At 44.9% G+C, this 22,276-nt stretch overlaps 1 protein-coding gene across 1 annotated transcript in view; it reads right to left on the bottom strand.

Annotated features, from left to right (window-relative positions):
* Nucleotides 1-9,324: 9,324 nt before the first annotated feature.
* Nucleotides 9,325-22,276, bottom strand: part of pak1ip1 (PAK1 interacting protein 1) — a 148,347-nt gene continuing 135,395 nt past the window's right edge. The window contains exons 11-12 of the mRNA XM_038796428.1: nt 11,739-11,850; nt 9,325-10,622 (exon numbers count right to left, since the gene is read on the bottom strand). Coding sequence (XP_038652356.1) covers nt 10,465-10,622; nt 11,739-11,850 — 270 coding nt within the window. The 3' untranslated portion in view covers nt 9,325-10,464. The remainder of the gene's footprint in view (nt 10,623-11,738; nt 11,851-22,276) is intronic.

Here is a 22,276-nt window from a genome sequence, read left to right on the forward strand (position 1 = left end):
ATCTGTCTTTCCAACTCTGTCTATCTGTCTGTCTAGCTATCTGTTAGTCTATCTATATATCTATCTATGTATCTATCTATCTGACTATCTATCTATCAATCAACCGATCTATTGATCTGCCTATATAACTATCGATCTAACTCTCTATCTGGATATATAGGTATCTATATTGCTATCGATCGGTCTATCTATCTAGCTATGCACCTATGTATATATCTATCTTTCTATCAATCTATTTATCCATCAACTTATTTATCTATCTATCGATCTATCTGTCCACCTATCGATCTATCTGTCTGTCTATCTATCAATCAACGAACTGTCTATCCATCTATCTATCTATCTCGCTGTCTATGTATCTAACTGTCAAGCTATCTATGTATCTATCTATCGATCTAACGATCTATCTATCTGTCCATCTATCTGTCTATGTATCTATCTATCGATCTATCTATCCATCGACCTATCTATCTATCTCTCTATCGACCAATCTATGTATCCATCTATCTATCAATCTACATATCTCTCTATCTCTCTATCAATCTATCTGTCTCTCTAACTTTCTATCTCTCTATCAATCTATCTATCTATCTATCAATCTATCTCACGATCGTTCGATCTATATATCTATCTGCATATCAATCATTCTATCAATCTGTCTATCTATCTATCGACCTATCAATCTATTTATCTATCGATTGATCTATCTGTCTATCCATCTATTTATCTTTCTGTCTATCTAACTATCATTCTACCGATCTGTCCATCCATCAATCTATCTTTCTATCTGTCTATCTATGTATCTATCTATCTATATAGCTATATTTATATCTATCTATGAATCTATTTGTCTGTCTATGTATCTATTCATCTATATAGCTATCTTTCTATCAATCTATCTCAGAATAGTTCGATCTATATATCTATCTACATATCTATCTATCTATCTATCTGTCTATCTATATATCTATCTATGTATCTATCTATCTGACTAACAATCTATCAATTGAACGATCTGCCTATATAACTATCGATCTAACTCTCTATCTGGATATATAGGTATCTATATTGCCATCGGTCTGTCTATCTATCTAGCTATGTATCTATGTACATATCTATCTTTCTATCAATCTATTTATCCATCAACTTATTGAGCTATCAATCGATCTATCTGTCCATCTAGCGATCTATCTGTCTGTCTATCTATCAATCAACGAACTGTCCATCTATCTATCTATCTCGCTGTCTATGTATCTGTCAAGCTATCTATGTATCTATCTATCGATCTAACGATCTCTCTATCTGTCCATCTATCGGGTCTATGTATCCATCTATCGATCTATCCATCCATCGAGCTATCTATCTATCTCTCTATTGACCAATCTATCTATCTATGTATCTATCTATCTCTCTATCGATCTATCTATCTACCTATCTATCTATCTATCTTTCTATCTATCTGTCCGTCTATCTGTCCGTCTATCTATCTATCTATAGAACAGTACAGCACAGAACAGGCCCTTCGGCCCTCGATGTTGTGCCGAACAATGATCACCCCACTTAAACCCACGTAACCCGTATACCCGTAACCCAACAATCCCCCCATTAACCTTACACTACGGGCAATTTAGCATGGCCAATCCACCTAACCCGCACATCTTTGGACTGTGGGAGGAAACCGGAGCACCCGGAGGAAACCCACGCGCACACGGGGAGGACGTGCAGACTCCACACAGACAGTGACCCAGCCGGGAATCGAACCTGGGACCCTGGAGCTGTGAAGCATTGATGCTAACCACCATGCTACCGTGAGGCCCTTCACTGTCTATATATCTATCTAATTTTCTATCTATCTAAGAATGTAATGATAGACTGATCTGTCTATATAACTATCTATCTATCTACCTATCTGTCCACACACGAATCTATCTGTCTATCCATCTATCTATCTATCTATCTGTCTGTCTATCAATCTATGTATGTATCTATCTATTTATCTATCTCTATCTATCTATCTATTTATCTATCTAGATAGATAAATAGTAAGGCAGATAGATATACAGATGAATAGATAGATAGGTGGATAGATAGATACACAGATTGATAGACAGATAGGTAGACAAATACAAAAATAGAAAGATAGATAAATAAATCGTTAGATTGATAGATAAATAGATCGAGAAATTGATAGATAGATAGTCAGGCAGATATATATGTAGGCAGGTAGATAGATACATAGATAAAAATATATAGATAGATAGATAGATAGATATATCGATAGATAGATAGATAGATATATCGATAGATAGATAGATAGATAGATGGATAGATATCTATTTATCTATCTATCTATCAATCCATCTATCTATGTATCTTGCTGTCTATGCATCAGCTATCTATCTATCTATATATATCTATCTATCTATCTGTCTGTCTATCTATCTTTCTGTCTATCAATCTATTTATCTATCGATCGATCTATCTGTCTAGCCATCTATCTATCTATCTACTATCTATCTATCAATGTATCTATATATTTATAAAGCTATATTTATATCGATCTATCCATCTATTAATCTATTTGTCTATCTACGTATCTATCCATATATCTATCTTTCTACCAATCTATCAATCTATCTCACGATCGTTCGATCTATATATCTATCTACATATCTATATATCTATCTATTTGTCTATCTATCTATGTATCTATCTATCTTTCTATTCATCTATGAATCTAACGATCTACTGATCTGCCTATCTATCTATCAATCCAACTATCTGTCTATATATCAAGCAAGCTAGCGATCAGTCTATCCATCTATCTGTCTATCTATTTATCTATCTATCTGTCTATCTATCTATCTATGTATCTATCTATCTGTATAGCTATATTCATATCGATCTATCTATCTATTAATCTATTTGTCTATCTATGTATCTATTGAGCTATATATCTATATTTCTTTCAATCTATCAATCTATCTCACGATCGTTCCATCTATTTATCGAACTGCTTATCAATCTATCTATCTTTCTGTCTATCTGTCAGTCTATCTATCTATCTATCTATCTATCTATCTATCCATCTATCTATCTATCTGTCTATCTATCTATGTATATATCTATCTTTCCATCCATATATGAATCTAACGGTCCACTGATCTGAAAGATATCCATCTAACTACCTATCTGTACACAAACGAAGGTATGTTACTCCATATTTCCATTGTGCCCATCCCCTGCAGTTTTCCTCTCCAGCCTATGCATCCTAAGTCTTGCCTCATCGCATCATAATTGCCTTTCCCCCAGATATGACACTTGCCTTGCCTATCCCTTTCCATCGCTAAAGTAAACGTAATCGAATTGTGGTCACTATCACCAAAGTGCTCACCTACCTCCAAATTTGACACCTGTCCTGGTTCATTACCCAGTACCAAATCCAATACGGCCTCGCCTCTCGTTGGCCTATCTACTTACTGCATCAGGAAACCCTCCTGCACACATTGGACAAAAACGGACCCATCTAAAGTACTCGAATTATAGTGTTTCCAGTCAATATTTGGAAAGTTAAAGTCCCCCATAACAACTACCCTGTTTCACTCCTATCCAGAATCATCTTTGCAATCCTTTCCTCTACATCTCTGGAACTTTTCGGAGGCCTATAGAAAACCCAAGGTGACCTCTCCTTTCCTGTTTCTTAACTCAGCCCATGCTACCTCAGTATTCGAGTCACCCTCCTAATCCTGGAAATCACCCCCCCCCCCCCACTAAACAAAGGAGATCAACCTGTTCACCCCACTGAAAAATGCCTTCAGCAAAAAGACCAGCAGACATTGAAACAAAAACAGGAATCGGGGTAAAATATTCATCTTAACTGCCTGCACCTGGCCCGTCAACAATAAACGGCGATCATCCCACCTCAGCAAATCTGTCTTCATTCTCCCCCCTCCAAACTCGCCAAATTAAACTTCTGATCCCTGCCCAACGGAATGACACCAAATCGCAATTCTTCATAGCGGCGCCAAAGTGGTCTGGAACCCACATACAGTAGATACTGTTTGCATGTCATTAACAGGCCCGACCCGGTATTCTCTGGGCCTCCACGATTCTTTGCCTCTAATGGGCCGAGGTCCCGATAGTGCAGATCACTTGTGCTTTTAAAAATCATGAAACCAGCATTGTGGCTGATGAGGTAGGGAGAGAGAGGAGGTAGAACACAGAGAGGCGTGACCGTGGCCTGCTGGACAGACACTGGCACATGCCCAACATGTTCCCTCGAGGGTAACAGGAAGGAGTAATAAGCCCACAGAACCATGGAGGACCAGAAACATTCAGGATACAACAGGAAAGAAAAGAGGCTTTTAGCAAGTACAAGGGGAGCAAATCAATGGAAGCATTAGTGGAGTACAGAAAATGCAGGTTGGAGTTTAAGAAAGCAATTAGGAGAGCAAAGAGGGGATATGAGAAAACTCTGGCTGGTAAAAGTAGGAAAAATCCCCAAGATATTCTGTAAGTACATCAAAGGAAAGAGGATAATTAGGGAAAGAGTAGGGCCCATTAGGGAACATGGGGGAATCTGTGGGTGGCGCCAGAGGACATTGGTGACATGTTGAATTAATACTACGCATCTATCTTCATCCAAGATAATGATGGGTTAGATATGGAACTCAGGGAGACTATGGGGTTCTTGAACAAATTGTTAAAGAGAGTGACAAGGTGCTGGCAAGCTTAAAAGTGGACAAATCTCCAGGTCTGGATAAATTGTGTCCAAGGATACTGTGGGAGGCGAGGGAGGAGATTCCAGGGGCTTGACACAAATTTTTCTTTCCTCTCTGGCAACGAGGAGGTGCCAAAGGACTGGAGAACAGTTAATGTGGTCCCACTATTTAAGAGAGGTTCTAGAGATAAACCAGATCAGTGAGTCTCACGACAGTGGTAGGGAAACTATCGGAGGAAATTCTGAAGGAGATAATCTATCTCCACTTGGAGAGGCAAAGTTTGATAAGGAATAGTCAGCACGGCTTTGTCAGAGGAAGGTCAAGCCTAACAAATATGATTGAATTTTTTGAGCATGTGACCAGGTGTGTAGATGAGGGTAGTGCAGTTGATGTAGTTTACATGGATTTCAGCAAAGCCTTTGACCAGGTGCCACATGGAAGACTGATAAAGAGGGAAAATGTACATGGTACACAGGAAACTTGATAAGGGGGATTCAAAACTGGCTTAGCTGCAGGAGACAGATGGTGATGACAGACGGCTGCTTAGTGACCAAACGTCAGTGTCCAGTCTGGGATCTGAGCTGGGTCCCCTATTCTTTGTCATTTATATAAATAACACAAATGACAATGAGCGAGGTAGGATCAGTAAATTTGAAGATGACACAATGATTGGCCAGGTCGTTAACAGTGAGGTTGAGTGTCTTGGGTTACAGGAAGATATAGATGGTATAGTTCAATGGGCAGAAAAGTGGCAAATGGAATTTAACCTTGAAAAGTGTGAGGGGATACACATTGGAAGGAGTAATTTAACAAGTATTCAATGAATGGCCTGACACTGGGAAATTCCGAGGAACAAAGCCTGTTTGTCCATAGATCTCTGAAGGTAGAAGGGTAGGTTAATAGGGTGGTGAAAACACCATATTGGACACGTGCCTTTAACAATAGAGGCATAGATTACAAAAGCAGGGGGTTCAGGTTGGAGTTATATAGACCTTTGGTGAGGGCACAGCTGGAGTAGTGTGTGCAATTCTAGCCGCCACATTATAGGAAGGATGTGATTGCACTGGACGGGATGCAGAGGCACTGGACGGGATGCAGAGGCAATCCCAGGATGTTGCCTGGGATAGAACATTTAAGTTTTGAAGAGAGGTTGGATAAGCTTGGGTTGTTTTTGCTGGAGCAGAGCGGCCTGATCGAGCTGTACAAGATAATGAAGAGCATGGACAGGGTGGATAGGGAGCAACTGTTTCCCTTAGTTGAAGGGTTAATTACGAGGCGACACACGTTCAAGGCAGGTTTAGGGGGATTTGAGGGTCTTCTTTCCAAGAGAAGGTGCAGACTCGGTGGGCCAAATGGCCTTCTTCTGCACTGTACATTCTGATTCATTGGGATCAATGGGGTAATTAGACATCATGCTCGATCCAGGAAAGCAATTGGCTGTTTCAGTTCTGGCCACAGCCATAGGGCCGCAGTTCAGGCACGCGCATTGAAATGGACAACCTGCTGAGCCTGACAAAAGGCCATTGGCAGTGGGCTAGTCTGACCTGGCAGCATGGAGATCAGTGGCGTAAGATGAAGTTGTGTTTCGGTGCTCAGTTTGGGAAAGCAGTTTAATCATTTCTGCACTGTACTGTTGTGATACTGCCCTCACACCAGGACAGTGCTCTACGGTTTCTGCACAACCACGCAGCCGGAGATGCAGCCAGGCAGAGGGCTACAGGTAGAGTACGCATACCAAAATGAACTGGTACCTTGGAGAAAAGTGATGTGTTTCAGCGCTTGGTCCAGGAAAGCAGTTTCCGGTTTTTGCACTGCCACACAGCTGAGTAAAGAGCCTCAGCAAGGGCGCATACACAGAATACAAATTTTTTTATTTTTTTTTGAGTGCCCAATTCTATTTTTTGCTAGCCACTGCACCACCGTGACGCCCAACAGAAATGTGCATCCCATGGTACTCTGCCCAGCACCATCCCAATCTGACCTCGCACAAGAGTGGCAAAAGCAATGCCATGTTTCAGCACAGTGTCAAGGAATGCAGTTTACGCTTTCTGTACTGGCACGCATTCCGGTAGGGGGCTTGCAGCCAGTACATGTACACAGAAATCCGCAGCCACTGAGCCCAACCCTGAAAATCTGGAAGGTCCGATCGCACCGGACACCATGGCGAGATGAATGTCTTATTGATTAGCGGATCTTGAACTGTATGTGGTTGCTTTGTTGGAATATACATTGGCAGGTATAGGGAACAAGTTAAAAGTTTTTCCTTTTATTGAAGAACTGTTTCTCGGGCAGTCCCTCAGTGTCCAGGTTGATTTGATTCCACTCTGGGGATTTGGGTTCTGCAGTGGCTGAATAGTCCAATCCTGAATCTGCAGACTTCGCCACAGGTTTGGTATGTGGTGTTTGATGAGATGGGTGGGACGCTCTGGATTCTGCACTCTCCTTCCATTGTTTACGCTTGGCCTCCGTGTACTTCACCCGCTCCAGATGATTGGCACCCTTGCGGATGCTTTTTCTCCAGTTTGTGCGTTCTAAGGCAAACGATTCCCATGTGGTTGAAGGGGATGTTTCTGATGCACACAGGAGGGCAGGGATCATGGTTACTCTGTAGACCATGAAGTTGCTGCTGGATTTGAGGTCTTAGTCATCAAACGCACTGTCCCTCAGGCATCCAAAGACTGTACTAGTGCACAGGAGTCGATTCCGTCGTCATTGCTCGCGATGACAGGAGGCTCCCAAGGTATGGGAAATGATCCCAAGGGCTCATCGTGGATCTCAATGGTCGGGGGCAGGGGGTCTTGTGTGGCAGGAGTGAGTTGATAGGGAACCTTTGTTGTCCGGATATTTAGTCTGAGGCCCATTCTCTCATGCCTTGGCAAAATCATGGTATTTAGCTCAGTCTCTGAATGTGCATGCCCACAGCATCATCTGCGTACTGCAGCTCGATGAGAGGTTGGGGTGACCTTGGTTCTGGCTTGGAGGTGTTGGATGTTGAACAGTTTTATGCTTGTCCAGGCAACATGATAGCACAGTTGCTTCACAGCTCCAGGGTCCCAGAATCGATTCCCGGCTTGGTTACTGTCTATGTGAGTCTGCATATTCTCCCCGTGTTTGCATGGGTTTCATCCGGGTGCTCCGGTTTCCTCCCACAATCCAAAGATGTGCAGATTGGCAATGCTAAATTGCCCTTAGTGTTCAAAAAGATGATGTGGGGTTATTGGAATAGGCTGGAGGTGTGGGCTTGGGTAGGGTGCTCTTTCCAAGGGCCTGTGCAGACTCGATGGGCTGGATGGCCTCCTTCTGCACTGATAACCTGCATGTTATCATGGAGCAGGTGGAGAATGGTAAATTTTTGCAGGCAGCCGAATTTGAGGAGGATGTTCCACAATCCCTCATGGGTGACGTGGATCGAAGAAGGCCATGTGCAGGGGTTGATGCTGCTCCCTGCACTTTTCCTGTATTTGTCGCACGTTGAAGATCATGTCCATTGAGCCTCCTGATGGGCGGAAGCCTTTCTAATACCCGGGGAGGAGCCCTTCAGCCATTGGGAGGCAGTAGAGGAGTATTCTCACAATGGCGGAGCGAAGGGAAATCCCTCTATAATTTCCGCAGTCAGAACTGTCCTTTCTTGAAGATGGTCACAATTAAGGTGTCTCTGAGAACATCCAGCATAAGGGTGATGAACTTGTGGATTCTTGTCAAGTGCCTCTGTCGCGTTTTAATATTTCTGCTGGGATTCCATCTGCAGCAGAGGTCATGTTCTTCCAAGTATCGGATGGCTTGTTCGATCTCATGGCGAGTGGGGTCCCACAGAGATGGTGGCAGTAACATGTTGCGGGATGGCATTGAGAGCACTTGCGTCAAAGGCGTGTCTTGTTGAGATCTCAAAGTGCTCTCTCCAGCAGGCGTTGACTTGCTTTCTGTCTTTGATGAGTGCCTCTCCATTTTTGGCTCTCAGTCGGGTGGGTCCCTGGGTAGTCAGGACCGTTGTGAAGCTATTTCTTTGATGTTAATGCGGTTAATTCTGTGTTTAAATAATAGTCTGTTTTAATATAAAATATACCTATTGGTCAGTCATCACTCCTGGGGTGAAGTATCCTTTCCTCACAGTTTTACAATTGTTTATAGTGTCACATTCAGTATACTAACAAAAATTGGTGCCCTAACAATGGAGATCGGTGGCGTTAGGTAATATTATGTTTTTGTGCTTTGTCTAGGAAAGCAGCTTACTGTTTATGCTTTGTGACACTTTCATTCCAGAATGGTTGGCCTCAGATCTGTTGTGGTTGAGTCATCGGGTGCCGGTTCCAGGCTGGTCTGCCATCGGGCCAGGCATGGTCAGTTGTCAGGTCCTGGGAAGCTGCCCGTCAGGTCCAGGGTGCCCCGTGGTGACCTTTCCCTCCAAAATGCTGACTGATGTTGGGGCAATCTTCAGTATCTTATCCTGATGGCCACATTAAAAAGTTTTAAATTTACCAGATTCAAGAATTACAGCTCGATGACAACACAGGAATGCTTCAGTGATTTAAACTCCTGGGACATATTCCAGCTTTTAGGATTATTAAAAGTAACAAGTTAGTATCTGAACAAATTTCACATGGCAAATGGTAAAAAAATTATCTTTATTACTCCGTATACACATTTTAAATAACAATCTGACCTTTTAACACACTGGCTGCAACACGCATACTGAAATATGTGCTTCACACACCACTTGTTTAACCCAAGAACATTTATATGCATTTTAGAATCAATTCATGTATAAACATGAGAAGGTGAGTTATCCTGCCATCAGTTTATATCAATATATTCACGTAATCACCCACAAATTGCTGCTTCGCCATTCTTCAAGTTTTCCACTCACTTCCAGTTACATTGCAATATACCATTTTGAAATGAGTAACGAAACAAAATGCTATAATTACTGGAGTAGAAGAGATCAGTTACGTATCAAAATGCCATATGAACAAACAGGATCGCCAGAGGTAAAAAAAGTAACTAGTCTGTATTCTTTATATACCCTATTCAGTTTTGAAACTAGTCAGGTGAATGAGTGAGTAAAACTAACTTTACAAAATCAGACTGAATAAAATCTCTCAAATGTTATTAGCCGAAGAGTTGTCTAATATTGGGCCCCAGAGTACATTATAAAATTTCTTTTTGGCTAATTTTCACTTCCTCCACTTTCACCCTGTTTTGTTTTCGGAACAAACCGACTGGCTAGAATAGTTCAACAGATGCCAATTTTCCTCCATTACTCTCAAGTAGCTGTTCTTCATTTATAAGCCAAGAATGAAAGTAAACAGTTTGTCCAATCTGTAAAATTATCATCATGATTGAACTGACTGGGTCGGCCATCAGACGGTCAATATGCCAGAGGTTTAGATCATACAGGAATATCTATTTTATGTTTGATAACTTTATACTTCATTATATAGAGAAGTAAACATTCATATCTGTTAAAGCTGGACTTTTGCCACGATTTGAAAACCACAATTTAGTTATTTCTAATTGACAGTAATCTTTTAGGGGTCCAGTTACTCAACATCTTAATATTCAGAGGTTTTAATTCCGAGAGATTAATCCAAAGAAAGCAGTCTATTTAGAGAATGTCAACATCTCACTGATCTCCTCATGTCAACTTTACACATACAGAAGCATAAAACAGGTAACCTGATCATCCATAGACAACACCTAGCTATATATTATAGTCACACAACGGGAAAGGGTTCATTTCAACTTTTTATTGTTTATTTTTCTTCCTCCTCTCTTTTGTTGATGCAGCCATTTTCCTCTTGTTTGGAGGTTGCCAACCTCTCTTTGGATATTCATCCTCATCCAAGGAAGCTACTTTTATTTTATTTTCCTTTTCTTTACAATGTTTATTGCTAGCTGCATCTTCTGCAACAGAACAAATATGGGAAAGTAATTAGAAACAGGTGGCAAAGTCATGAAATATCAAGTTAACATTCAGAGACAGTCAGGTGGAGGGAGGGAGAAGAGGGGAGAAAGTGGGGGGTGACACGAGGGTGGTGGCGGGGAGACACTAGGGTAGAGGGAGAGGCGGGCAGGTTGGGGAGGGGGAGGAGAATGGGCTGGGTGAGATAAGACATGAGGGTGGCCTGGGTGAGATAAGACAGGAGGGTGGCGGGCTGGGAGGGGGAGGGTGATGGCGGGGTGGAAGGTGTTGAGGAAAGTAGGGGGTTGGGAGGAGGGGGAGAAGAGCGGAGGAGGGGGGTTGGAGGGGAGAGAAGGCGGGGTGGAAGGAGAGAAGAGGGCGGGCTGGTGAGGGGAAGTCTAATTGCAAGAGTTAGCCTGACCACAACACAGTATACGTACATAGCTTTTCCTAATTGCAAACCAAATGTTTAAAGTAAGAGTATAAGCTTATAGCCAAGTTCCGCACACAAGTGCGTCCTCAACCGGGACCTGGGGTCCATGTCGCATTACATTCATCCCCTACCATCTGGCCTGGGCTTACGAAATCCTACCAACTGTCCTGGTTTGAGACAATTCACACCTCTTTAACCTGGGGTTACCCCTATCTCTGGATCTGTAAAGACTTTATTACCTGCAACTGCTCGCATTCTAAGCATTGTCTTGCATCTTTGAATTTGTCTATATATATGTTTCTGGAACATACCTCTTCATTCACCTGAGGAAGGAGCAGTGCTCCGAAAGCTAGTGTTTGAAACAAACCTGTTGGACTTTAACCTGGTGTTGTAAGACTTCTTAACTGTGCTCACCCCAGTTGTGGCATCTCCACAAAATGTTTAAAAGCCGAGAAATAATGTTCCCGCTAAGCTGTCTTTGCACAAGTCAAATCAGTACGTTACTGCCCATCATGACTTTGCAGGAAAATTAAGTAGCTGCATGCTTATCCAAATTGCCTCTGCACTTCTGAGATTAGAAGGCACATTGCTGTTATGAGTATATGGACTTCACTGTCCCAAGTTAAGATTCCATATTGCCAGTCAAACTTTAAATGCAGCAAATTCCACCATTGCTTTACAGTACCTTGCTCTTCAATTTCTTGTACAATACTTGTAGGATTTGACAGCCACACAGCCAGACAGGTCAGTCGGGCAGAAGTATTTACTTCACTCAGCAGAAACGGGTGACCATGAAGCTGAAAAACATATAACAGACAATGTTATAAATTGTATGCATCATTCGCAAAGGTAGAGGAGGTCTTTAAACAGGAATTAATGCATGCTGTCCCAGAGGCAAACATCACTTGCTTGAGCTCTGTTTCCATAAATCTGCGAGAGGTGGGTGATGAGCAAATCTCAAAATTTCAATCTGAAAAATTGACCTTTCAGCCAGTAGTTTTGGCTTTTATCCCAGATTGGTTACTTTCCCTTTGATATCTGCAGTCTTCTTAAGGGAATCTCAGTTTCCTGAATTTTACATTTCAGCTACGAGTTCAAGTTGTAGATTCTCATCTGGAAGAGTAGGAGTCTTCGTGGAGTGCACCACTCAATTTATTCCTCAACATTGGACACTGCTGGAGACTTTCAAGAGTGTAGTGCAGATCATGGAACAACGAGGAAAGAACTCAATAGGGGGAAACAACAAAGAAAATAAATGTTGGTTATCAGAGATTCCATCATGAGGGAACAAATGGGTATTTCTGTAATCATCAATCATGAGTTCCACATGTTGACAAGACTGCTTGTCCCATGCCCCAACCTCCCCAAGGTTCCCCGCCGTCTACCCATTTACCACCTCCTTGACCACCTGACCCCCTCCCCACCATCCTCCTGCCAATCCTACCCATTTACAAAGAACAAAACAGCACAGGAACAGGTCCTTCGGCCCTCCAAGCCTGTACTAGTTATGACGTGGCAGACCTCCGCTGGTTGCCATGGAGTGAGAGGTCACTTATTTAGTAGCTCCCGCTCGTGGTGGACTTTTGGGACCTTTTCTTCTGATTTATGGGGGATTTGACCAGTAAAATTGGAGACTGGTGAGGAAGAGAAGAGGAATCCCCCACTAGTTTACGGAGTCGTGGACCAGAAGTGGTCTGCAAAGAAGAGATTGTTGAGCAACGAAGAGAGTGGAGCCTGCAGCACAGGAAAACATGGCGGAGGTTGAGGAGCTGAGATTGCCGGCCTAGTGGTCAACGGAGCAGCGGTGAAATTCCCCCAGGAGAGTTTCGCTAAGCAAAGGCAGGAGTACCTGGATCCGATTAAGATGGGGGATTGATCGGGTGGAGCAAATGTTGGAAGCCCATGGACTGGCGATCCAGAAGATGGAAGAGAAGGTGGCTGAGCACGAGGACTAGCTAACCGTGATGGCCGCGGAGATGGATCTGAGGGACCATTACAAAAGGCTGCAGGAGACGGTGGAGGATTTAGAGAACAGGTCGGGCAGGGAGAATTGAGGATCGTTGGCCTCCCGGAGGGCATCGTGATCGGACGCAGGAGCATACGTGGCGCGTATGTTTGAAAAGCTGCTTGGCGAAGGACCGTTTGCTCAACCCCTGGAAGTGGACAGGATGCATGGAGCGCTTGCAAGGAAGCCATGGATGAATGAGTTGCTGCAGGCAATGGTGGTGTGAATGCACCGGTTCCTGGATAAGGAACCGATCCAGAGGTGGGCCAGGCAGACGAGGAGCGGCAAATGGGAAGACAGCGAGCTGTGCATTTACCTGGACTTGGGTGCGAACTGGCCAAAAGAAGAGCGAGCTTTAACAAGGTTAAATCAGCCCTCTTCAAGAAGAGGGTGAAGTTCGGCATGCTGTACCCAGCTTGTTTGTGGGTCATTTACGATGGATAAGAACATGGCAATGGAGCAGCGGTGAAATTCCCCCAGGAGAGTTTCGCTAAGCAAAGACAGGAGTACCTGGATCCGAATAAGATGGGGGATTGATCGGGTGGAGCAAAGGTTGGAAGCCCAGGGACTGGCGATCCAGAAGATGGAAGAGAAGGTGGCTGCGCACGAGGACCAGCTAACTGCGATGGCAGCGGAGATGGATCCGATGAGGGACCACCACAAAAGGCTGCAGGAGAAGGTGGAGATCTCAGACCCGTGTCATGCTCCTCGTGTGCGATGTAGGAGCTCAGGGACACGTCCACTGTCCCTGGCTCTTTCACGTGCAAGAAGTGTGTTCAGTTGCAGCTCCTGTTAGACCGCTTGACGGCTCTGGAGTTGCGGATTGACTCACTTTGGAGCATCCGCGATGCTGAGGAGGTCGTGGATAGCACGTTTAGCGCGTTGGTCACACCGCAGATGAAAGTTATGGAGGGAGATAGCAAATGGGTGACCAAAAGACAGAGCAAGAGTAGGAAGGCAGTGCAGGTATCCCCTGCGGTCATCTCCCTGAAAAACAGATATACCGCTTTGGATACTGTTGGGGGAGATGGCTCACCAGGGAAAGGCAGCAGCAAGGTTCATGGCACCGTGGATCTGCTGTGGAAGAAAAATGGCAGGGCTATAGTGATAGGGGATTCGATCGTAAGGGGAATAGACAGGCGGTTCTGTGGACGCAATCGAGACTCCAGGATGGTATGTTGCCTCCCTGGTGCAAGGGTCAAGGATGTCTCGGAGCGGCTGCAGGACATTCTGGGGGGGGGGGGGGGGGGGGGGGGGGGGGGGGGGGGGGGGGGGTGAACAGCCAGCTGTCGTGGTGCACATAGGCACCAACAATATAGGTAAAAAACGGGATGAGGTCCTACAAGCTGAATTCAGGGAGTTAGGAGTTAAACTAAAAAGTAGGACCTCAAAGGTAGTAATCTCAGGACTGCTACCAGTGCCACGAGCTAGCCAGAGTAGGAATGTCAGGATAGATAGGATGAATGTGTGGCTCGAGAGATGGTGCAAGAGGGAGGGATTCAAATTCCTGGGGCATTGGGACTGGTTCTGGGGGAGGTGGGACCAGTACAAACCGGACAGTCTGCACCTGGGCAGGACTGGAACCAATGTCCTAGGAGGGGTGTTTGCTAGAGCTGTTGGGGAAGGTTTAAACTAATGTGGCAGGGGGATGGGAACCGATGCAGGAAGTTGGAAGGTAGCAAAACAGGGACAGAAGCAAAAGGAAGGGGGAAAGTGCAAGGCAGAGAAGACATAGTCAAAAATTAAAAAGGGCGACAGTACAAGGTACAGTGACTGAGGGAGCTCAGTGAATAGGCCCAGTAATACTAAAAGGAATAAAACTGGAGATGTTAAGATTCAAAACGGAGGTAAAAAAAAAACAACATAAGTGTACTTTACCCGAATGCTCGTAGTATTCGGAATAAAGTAAATGAGTTGATGGCGCAAATCATCATGAATGACTATGATTTAGTGGCCATTACTGAAACATGGTTAAAGGATGGTCACGACTGGGAGTTAAATATCCGAGGGTATCGAACTATTCGGAAGGACAGAGTGGATGGTAAGGGAGGTGGTGTGGCTCTATTATTTAAGGATGACATCCGGGCAATAGTAAGGGATGACATCGGTGCTATGGAGGATAAGGTTGAATCCATTTGGATGGAAATCAGGAATAGTAAGGCGAAAAAGTCACTGATAGGAGTAGTCTATCGGCCACCAAATAGTAACGCTATGGTGGGGTAGGCAATAAACAAAGAAATAACTAATGCATGTAGAAATGGTACAGCAGTTATCATGGGGGATTTTAATCTACATGTGGATTGGTTTAACCAGGTCGGTCAAGGCAACCTTGAGGAGCAGTTTTTAGAATGTATCCGCGATAGTTTCCTAGAACAGTATGTAATGGAACCTACGAGGGAACAAGCGGTCCTAGATCGTGTCCTGTGTAATGAGACAGGATTGATTCATGATCTCAGTTAGGGATCCTCGTGGAAGGAGCGATCACAATATGGTGGAATTTAAAATACAGATGGAGGGTGAGAAAGTAAAATCAAATACTAGTGTTTTGTGTTTAAACAAAGGAGATTACAATGGGATGAGAGAAGAACTAGCTAAGGTAGACTGGGAGCAAAGGTGGAATTGTTGAGGAACAGTGGAGAACCTTCCAAGCGATTTTTCACAGTGCTCAGCAAAGGTTTATACCAACAAAAAGGACGGACGGTAGAAAGGGCCTAATTTAGCTCACTGGGCCGGAATGTGGAGACTAGGGGCTTTTCACAGTAACTTCATTGACAATAAGCGATTTTCATTTCATTCAAGAGGGAAAATCGACCCTGGATATCTAAGGAAATAAGGGAGAGTATCAAATTGAAGAAAAAAAGCATACAAAGTGGCAAAGATTGGTGGGAAACTAGAGGACTGGGAAATCTTTAGGGGGCAACAGAAAGCTACCAAAAAAGCTATAAAGAGTAAGATCGAGTATGAGTGTAAACTTGCTCAGAATATAAAAACAGACAGTAAAAGGTTTTATAAATATATAAAACAAAAAAAGAGTGGCTAAGGTAAATATTGGACCTTTAGAGGATGAGAAGGGAGGTTTAATAATGGGAGATGAGGATATGGCTGAGGAACTGAACAGGTTTTTTGGGGCGGTCTTCACAGTGGAAGACACAAATAACATGCCAGTGACTTATAGAAATGAGGCTATGACAGGAGAGGACCTTGAGAGGATTGCTATCACTAAGGAGGTAGTGATGGGCAAGCTAATGGGGCTAAAGGTAGACAAGTCTCCTGGCCCTGATGGAATGCATCCCAGAGTGCTAAAAGAGATGGCTGGGGAAATTGCAGACTAGTGATGATTTTCCAAAATTCACTAGACTCTGGGCAGAGAGCAGGAAATTATAGGCCAGTGAACTTAACTTCGGTAGTAGGGAAGATGCTGGAATCTATCATCAAGGAAGAAATAGCAAGGCATCGGGATAGAAATGGTCTCATTGGGCAGACGCAGCATGGGTTCATAAAGGGCAGGTCGTGCCTAACTAATTTAGTGGAATTTTTTGAGGACATTACCAGTGCAGTAGATAACGGGGAGCCAATGGATGTGGTATATCTGGATTTCCAGAAAGCCTTTGACAAGGTGCCACACAAAAGGTTGCTGCATAAGATAAAGATGCATGGCATTAAGGGTAAAGTAGTAGCATTGTAGCCACCTGGGGTGGCCACTGCCCAACACAAAATGGAAGATTGCAAGGAATGCAGGGAAAATGGACATGTTGTAAAGCAAGCAGCTTGCAAAGCGGTTGTATATTGGGACGGCTGCAGAAACCCGTTTTGACTGCTGCCGAAACCAGACAGCACTGTGAAAAGGAACCAGTTAACATACTAATGAGGCGATACCGGGCAATCCCCAGATACAATGGAAACAAGTTAAACACAGATCGATACATTCAATGGAAGGCCAGACCTTTTGGCGCCAGAGAAGCCCAAAGCAATAAGTCCCAAGAACCGCCCCAGCGACCGAGGAACTGCCCCATGATTGGGGGGTTCAAACATATCGACTGGAAAGAGACCCAATCGATTCCAAGCAGGTAAAGGAGCCCGCCCAAAGGGGCGCGGATCCCCTGGGACCTATAAAAGGCAGGTCCCACACATGGTTCAGTCTCCTGCTCCAGCCTTCGGACAGCAGCCGCCAACAAGTACCTCCCAATGACCGCTACCAGAGATAGACACTCCTGACCCCCTTTTTAATTGATACCAACCTGAAGTCTGCAGACCAGAGCAGAGCAAGAGGCCTTGTTCCCTGACCCAGCAGTTCCTTCGAGATAAGTATTAGTTATTTAGCGGTAGGAATAAGTTTAATCCTTTTAGTGTGTACATGGGTAGTTATTATAATTGTATTATAATAAACTCAGTTGTTTGGACTTACTAATTGGTGTACGGTTTTATTGCTTTGAACTTCACCTTGAAGCTTGTGGCGACTCCGAGAGAACCCAGAAATTTGAATTGGAAATCATTTGGGAAAAGGAAAAACCACAAGTGTTCAAGGAGTTCAAATCAATAGTCATAATTCAGAAGTGTGTTTTTGCATGCGTAACTAACATGGTTGTAAGGTTAAACCGAGAGATGTTTGTTGCGTCAAACTGTCGGGAGTTTTATAATCGGAACATAGCGAAAGCCGTACCCGTATTTAAAAGCATTATCTGATCATCCCCTGTTCCAAATTAAAGAGAGAAAAAGGAAATGGCCATGCAGGCAATGGAACGCCTCATGAACCCAGAGCAGTTTGTGGTCGCAGCGACCAGCAGCAGCAGAGTAGGCCACTGTCCTGTATGGGAGCTGGAACTCAGAAAATATCTCAAAGGGAAAATATGGCCCCTTTGGAGTGAGTTTTGTGTGAATGAGGAGACAGGTCCCGGGAGTATTGGACATACTTGGTGGGAGAACCTTTCTCAAATTCACAGGAAGAATTTAAGTAAAGCACGCAAGCCGATTGCAATTGTGTCTTGCTTGGCACAATTGCGAGGCACAGAGGAGGTCGTTCGGACGCTCCGAGCAGAATTAGAGGAAAGGAATAGGATGAGCAAAGTGGATGTCAGGGACATCGAAACGGAAAACCTAGAGTTAAGAAGGAAGCTGGCAGAGAAGGATAGAGAGGTGGATGATGCAAAGAGGGCACATCAGTCCTGTCTAGCCCATCTGAGCAGTTCCCAAACCCAATATGAAAAAGCCTATCAAGATGTGCAGCGTGCAGTCCTGATAAGAGAAGAGTCAGAAAAGCAGGTAGAGGCACTGCAAAGGCAATGCTCTGACCTAAAGGCAGCTTTAAGAGCACTCCATGCTGCCACCACTTAGCAAAGGCAAAACACAGTGAATCACGCAAAGTGTAGGAAGCAGATTGCGGAGCTGCAATCTCTGCTTTCCGTACAGAATGGATTCCAAAGCACCATTGGAACACAGTTAGATGAGGAAAATGCCCCAGATTGGCAAGAATTGAGCGAGACAGCGCAGCGCTATGTTCAGGGGACATGTGCGCCAGCAGCGCAACAGAAAAGGAAAGCGCCCCAACCCCCCACAGATCAGATAGCACCCGCACCTATGAACCCAGTCACCACCCAAAGAAAGGCAACCACAGAAGGCGCACCCAACATCACCTACACCACCCCCTTAACTGTAACACAACTCAGGGACGCATGTGAGAAAATCACCCCGTTCCTCCCCACTGCAGACCCGCACCAATTTTTCGCGAAAGTGAAGAAACAGGCTACCATGTACGGCCTGGATGAGCGAGAGCAGGTGAAGCTCATAATTTTGAGTTTAGACTCATCAGTAGTTGCAGCCCTCCCCGACCCACAGAATGTTGGAGGAGGCACCCTCGAGGAGATGCATACATCTATTTTAGACACGATAGAGTACAATAGAGGAGACCCAATCGAAGGCCTAAATAAGTGTAGGCAGAAGAGGACAGAGCATCCCACAGCATTCGCAGGAAGGCTGTGGATTCATTTCACTGCCGTTTTTGGTGATTTAGACCGAGTGCATTTAACCCGCGATAATATGGTTAAATGGACCCGCACCATAATCTCCCACGCCACAGATGCAGGACAAAATGTCTGCAGTAGTTATGACCCCTCAAAAGAGGCCCATAATGAAAAATGGGTTTTGAAAAGATTGTCCCGCGCTTGGGAGCAATCTGTCCAAGGCAAGGTTAAAGTGAAGACCCCAGAAGAAGCTCAGGCTGCAACAGATATACAGGCAGTAAGAGCGCACCAAAACCCCGCCTGGGTAAATGAAGGAAAGAACACCCCCCCACAGAAGTCGCAGGAATGTTACAACTGCGGACAGTTAGGACATTTTGCAAGGGAATGCAACGGCCCACAGAGATCTCAGAGAGGCCAGCAGACAGGCACTCTGAACAGGAACATAGCTAAGCCTATCCACAGTATAGACACGCAGTCAGGACAGACCAATGTGGACGGAACGGACTGACGGTGTTCGGGCTCCCCCACTTGGGTCTGTGATACCCTCTGGGACCAATCCGGAAGGCTGGTGGTCACAGCACAGATTAGAGGGAAGCCCATAGAATTACTTTGGGACACAGGAGGGTCCCGCACAACAATTAATTCACCATCACAACACAGGCAGACACGTGGCCCACCACATCCACCATTACACTCAGCGGATTTACAGGTCACTCGCAGCAGGGACACATTACAGCCCCTGTATCAATTCAGCTAGGGAACATCTCCACCAGACACCCCATTGTTTTAGTTAGTCTGCCCCGCACAGCAGAACACATACTGGGTATTGATTTTATGAATGCCCACAGCCTGTCGTTCGATCCAGTCAATCAGTGTGTCTGGAGAATGGCAAAATCGGACAGAGCACCCGCAACTCTCACAGTAGGAGAGTATGCAAATAGGATTAGCGCAGTAGGCGACTATTGTTTCGACCAGACCACACTTAGCACGGACAAACAGGTTAGGGCAGTTTTGAACCGACACAGGACAGCATTTGCCAGTCATCGGCACGACTGCGGAAGAATGACTGGACAAGTTCAAGTTACTGGACCTGACCCGAGACCACAGAGACAGTACCGATTTCCCCTAGAAGAAGAGGGAGAAATTGGAAAGGTTATAGAGAGCTTATTAGAGCAGGGTGTACCTGGCCTCAACTAATAATGCACCTATTTGGCCAGTGAGGAAGCCCGACGGATCATGGCGTCTGACCATTGATTATCGGGAACGCAACAAAGTTACCCCAGCAGTACCCCCCACGGTAGCAACAAGTCCCGAGACCATGCTCAAGCAGGGACTCCACTCCAAATATTTCACGGTATTGGACATTAGCAATGGCTTCTGGTCAATCCCATTGGCAAAGGCGTGCCAGTACAAATTTGCCTTCACATTTAAAGGACAGCAGTATACGTGGACATGCCTCCCACAAGGATTCCACAATTCACCCTCCATTTTCCACCGACAGCTGGCAAATGGACTAGCAAAATTTTCCCGACCCGAATGTCTGGTACTGTATGTGGACGACCTATTACTGCAGACAGACACCAAGGCAGAGCACATCACGCTTCTGTCCGAACACCTGGAAATTTTACAAGACATTGGATGTAAAGTTAACCCCAGAAAGGCCCAAATATTAGAGAATCAAGTGATGTATTTGGGTACAGTCATCACGCACAGCAAACGCGAGATCGAGTTCAAAAGAATTGAATCGATCGTCAAATTGCCCCTTCCCCAGAATGTTTCAGCCCTCCGGTCGTTTTTAGGACTGGTTGGATACTGTCGGAACCATATCGATGGTTTTGCGACAAAGGCAGCCCCACTCTCAGACCTCCTTAAGGAAGGAGCCCCTTGGGAATGGCTTCTACAGCATAGAGGCTGTGGAAGAGTTAAAAAAGGCCCTTAGCGCACCACCCGCGCTACAAGTTCCAGACCAACTCTTCCCCTATGCAATAGAGGTAGCTAGCACAGGTCTGACCCGCTCGGCCGTGCTCCTTCAGGAACGGCCTGCGGGAGGCACCTACTAACAGTTTTTTGGGCAGTTCAGTACTTCTCGTACATTACCGGACTTAATCCCATCACCATTTTGATTGAGCACACCCCCACACAGTTACTTTTAGACGGTCGACTGAAGGACGGTTCAGTGAGCCAGATAAGAGCAGCTAGGTGGACACTACTTTTACAAGGATGGGACATAACAATTAAACGGACCAAAACACACACATTTTTAGCGGACAACCTCCAATATCCTGGACAACCCCATGATTGTGAGATTGTAGCACCCCTACACAATACAGGACCCTTCATTGCAAAGACGCCCCCCAGGAAGATAGGGAATTTAAGCCAGAGCCCCCAGCACACCGACACGTGTGCCCCATTGAAAATATATGTGGACGGTTCATCCACAGTTTTAGATGGAGAACGCATCACTGGATGCGGGATCTATGTTGAGGATGCACAGGGTCGCGCACTTAAAGAGATCGCATTAAAATTACCAGGTCACTTAGGCGCGCAGGCAGCAGAGCTCACGGCCATTTCTTATATAGTGGACCACCCAGATTCGTTCCCCAGCCCAGCAGACATATATTCGGACAGCTTATATGTCTGTAACAGCCTGACCGATTTTTTACCCCTGTGGAGGACAAGAGGTTTTGTCTCCACGGACGGGAAGTCCCTTTCATCAGCCCCATTACTCCGCCATATCCTAGAGAAGGCGAAGGATAGGACGTATGGCATTATTAAAGTTAGAAGTCACCATAGGCCATCCCCCCCTGGAAATGTAAAAGCCGACGCACTGGCAAAAGCAGGTTCCAGGCGAGGTCACTTTTGGACACCCCAGCTAGCGCACCAGCTAGCGCCCCTGTGAGTGAAGTTCAGGTCTCACAGACAGAAATCAAAGATTTAGTACAGGCACAGAAGCAGGACGAAAATCTCCGGGAGATTTTTAAAGGAAACTTTGTGGCCCAGTACGATAGATTCAAACACGCTTTGACCACACATCAGGGTGTGATCATTAAAGATAAATTGTATGTGGTTCCTGAACAGGACAGGAATCAAATGATTGCCTTATTCCATGACAGTCATGGACACCAAGGGATCGACCCTATTACAAGACACCTCAGACAACTCTGTTGGTGGCCCAACTTACGACAAGGTGTAACCCACTATATTGAGAATTGTTTAATTTGTGCACAGAATAACCCGGAGAGGTATTCAAAGAAGGCACAA

Source organism: Scyliorhinus canicula, chromosome 5 (genome assembly GCF_902713615.1).
Source record: "Scyliorhinus canicula chromosome 5, sScyCan1.1, whole genome shotgun sequence".
Taxonomy (NCBI): Eukaryota; Metazoa; Chordata; class Chondrichthyes; order Carcharhiniformes; family Scyliorhinidae; genus Scyliorhinus; species Scyliorhinus canicula.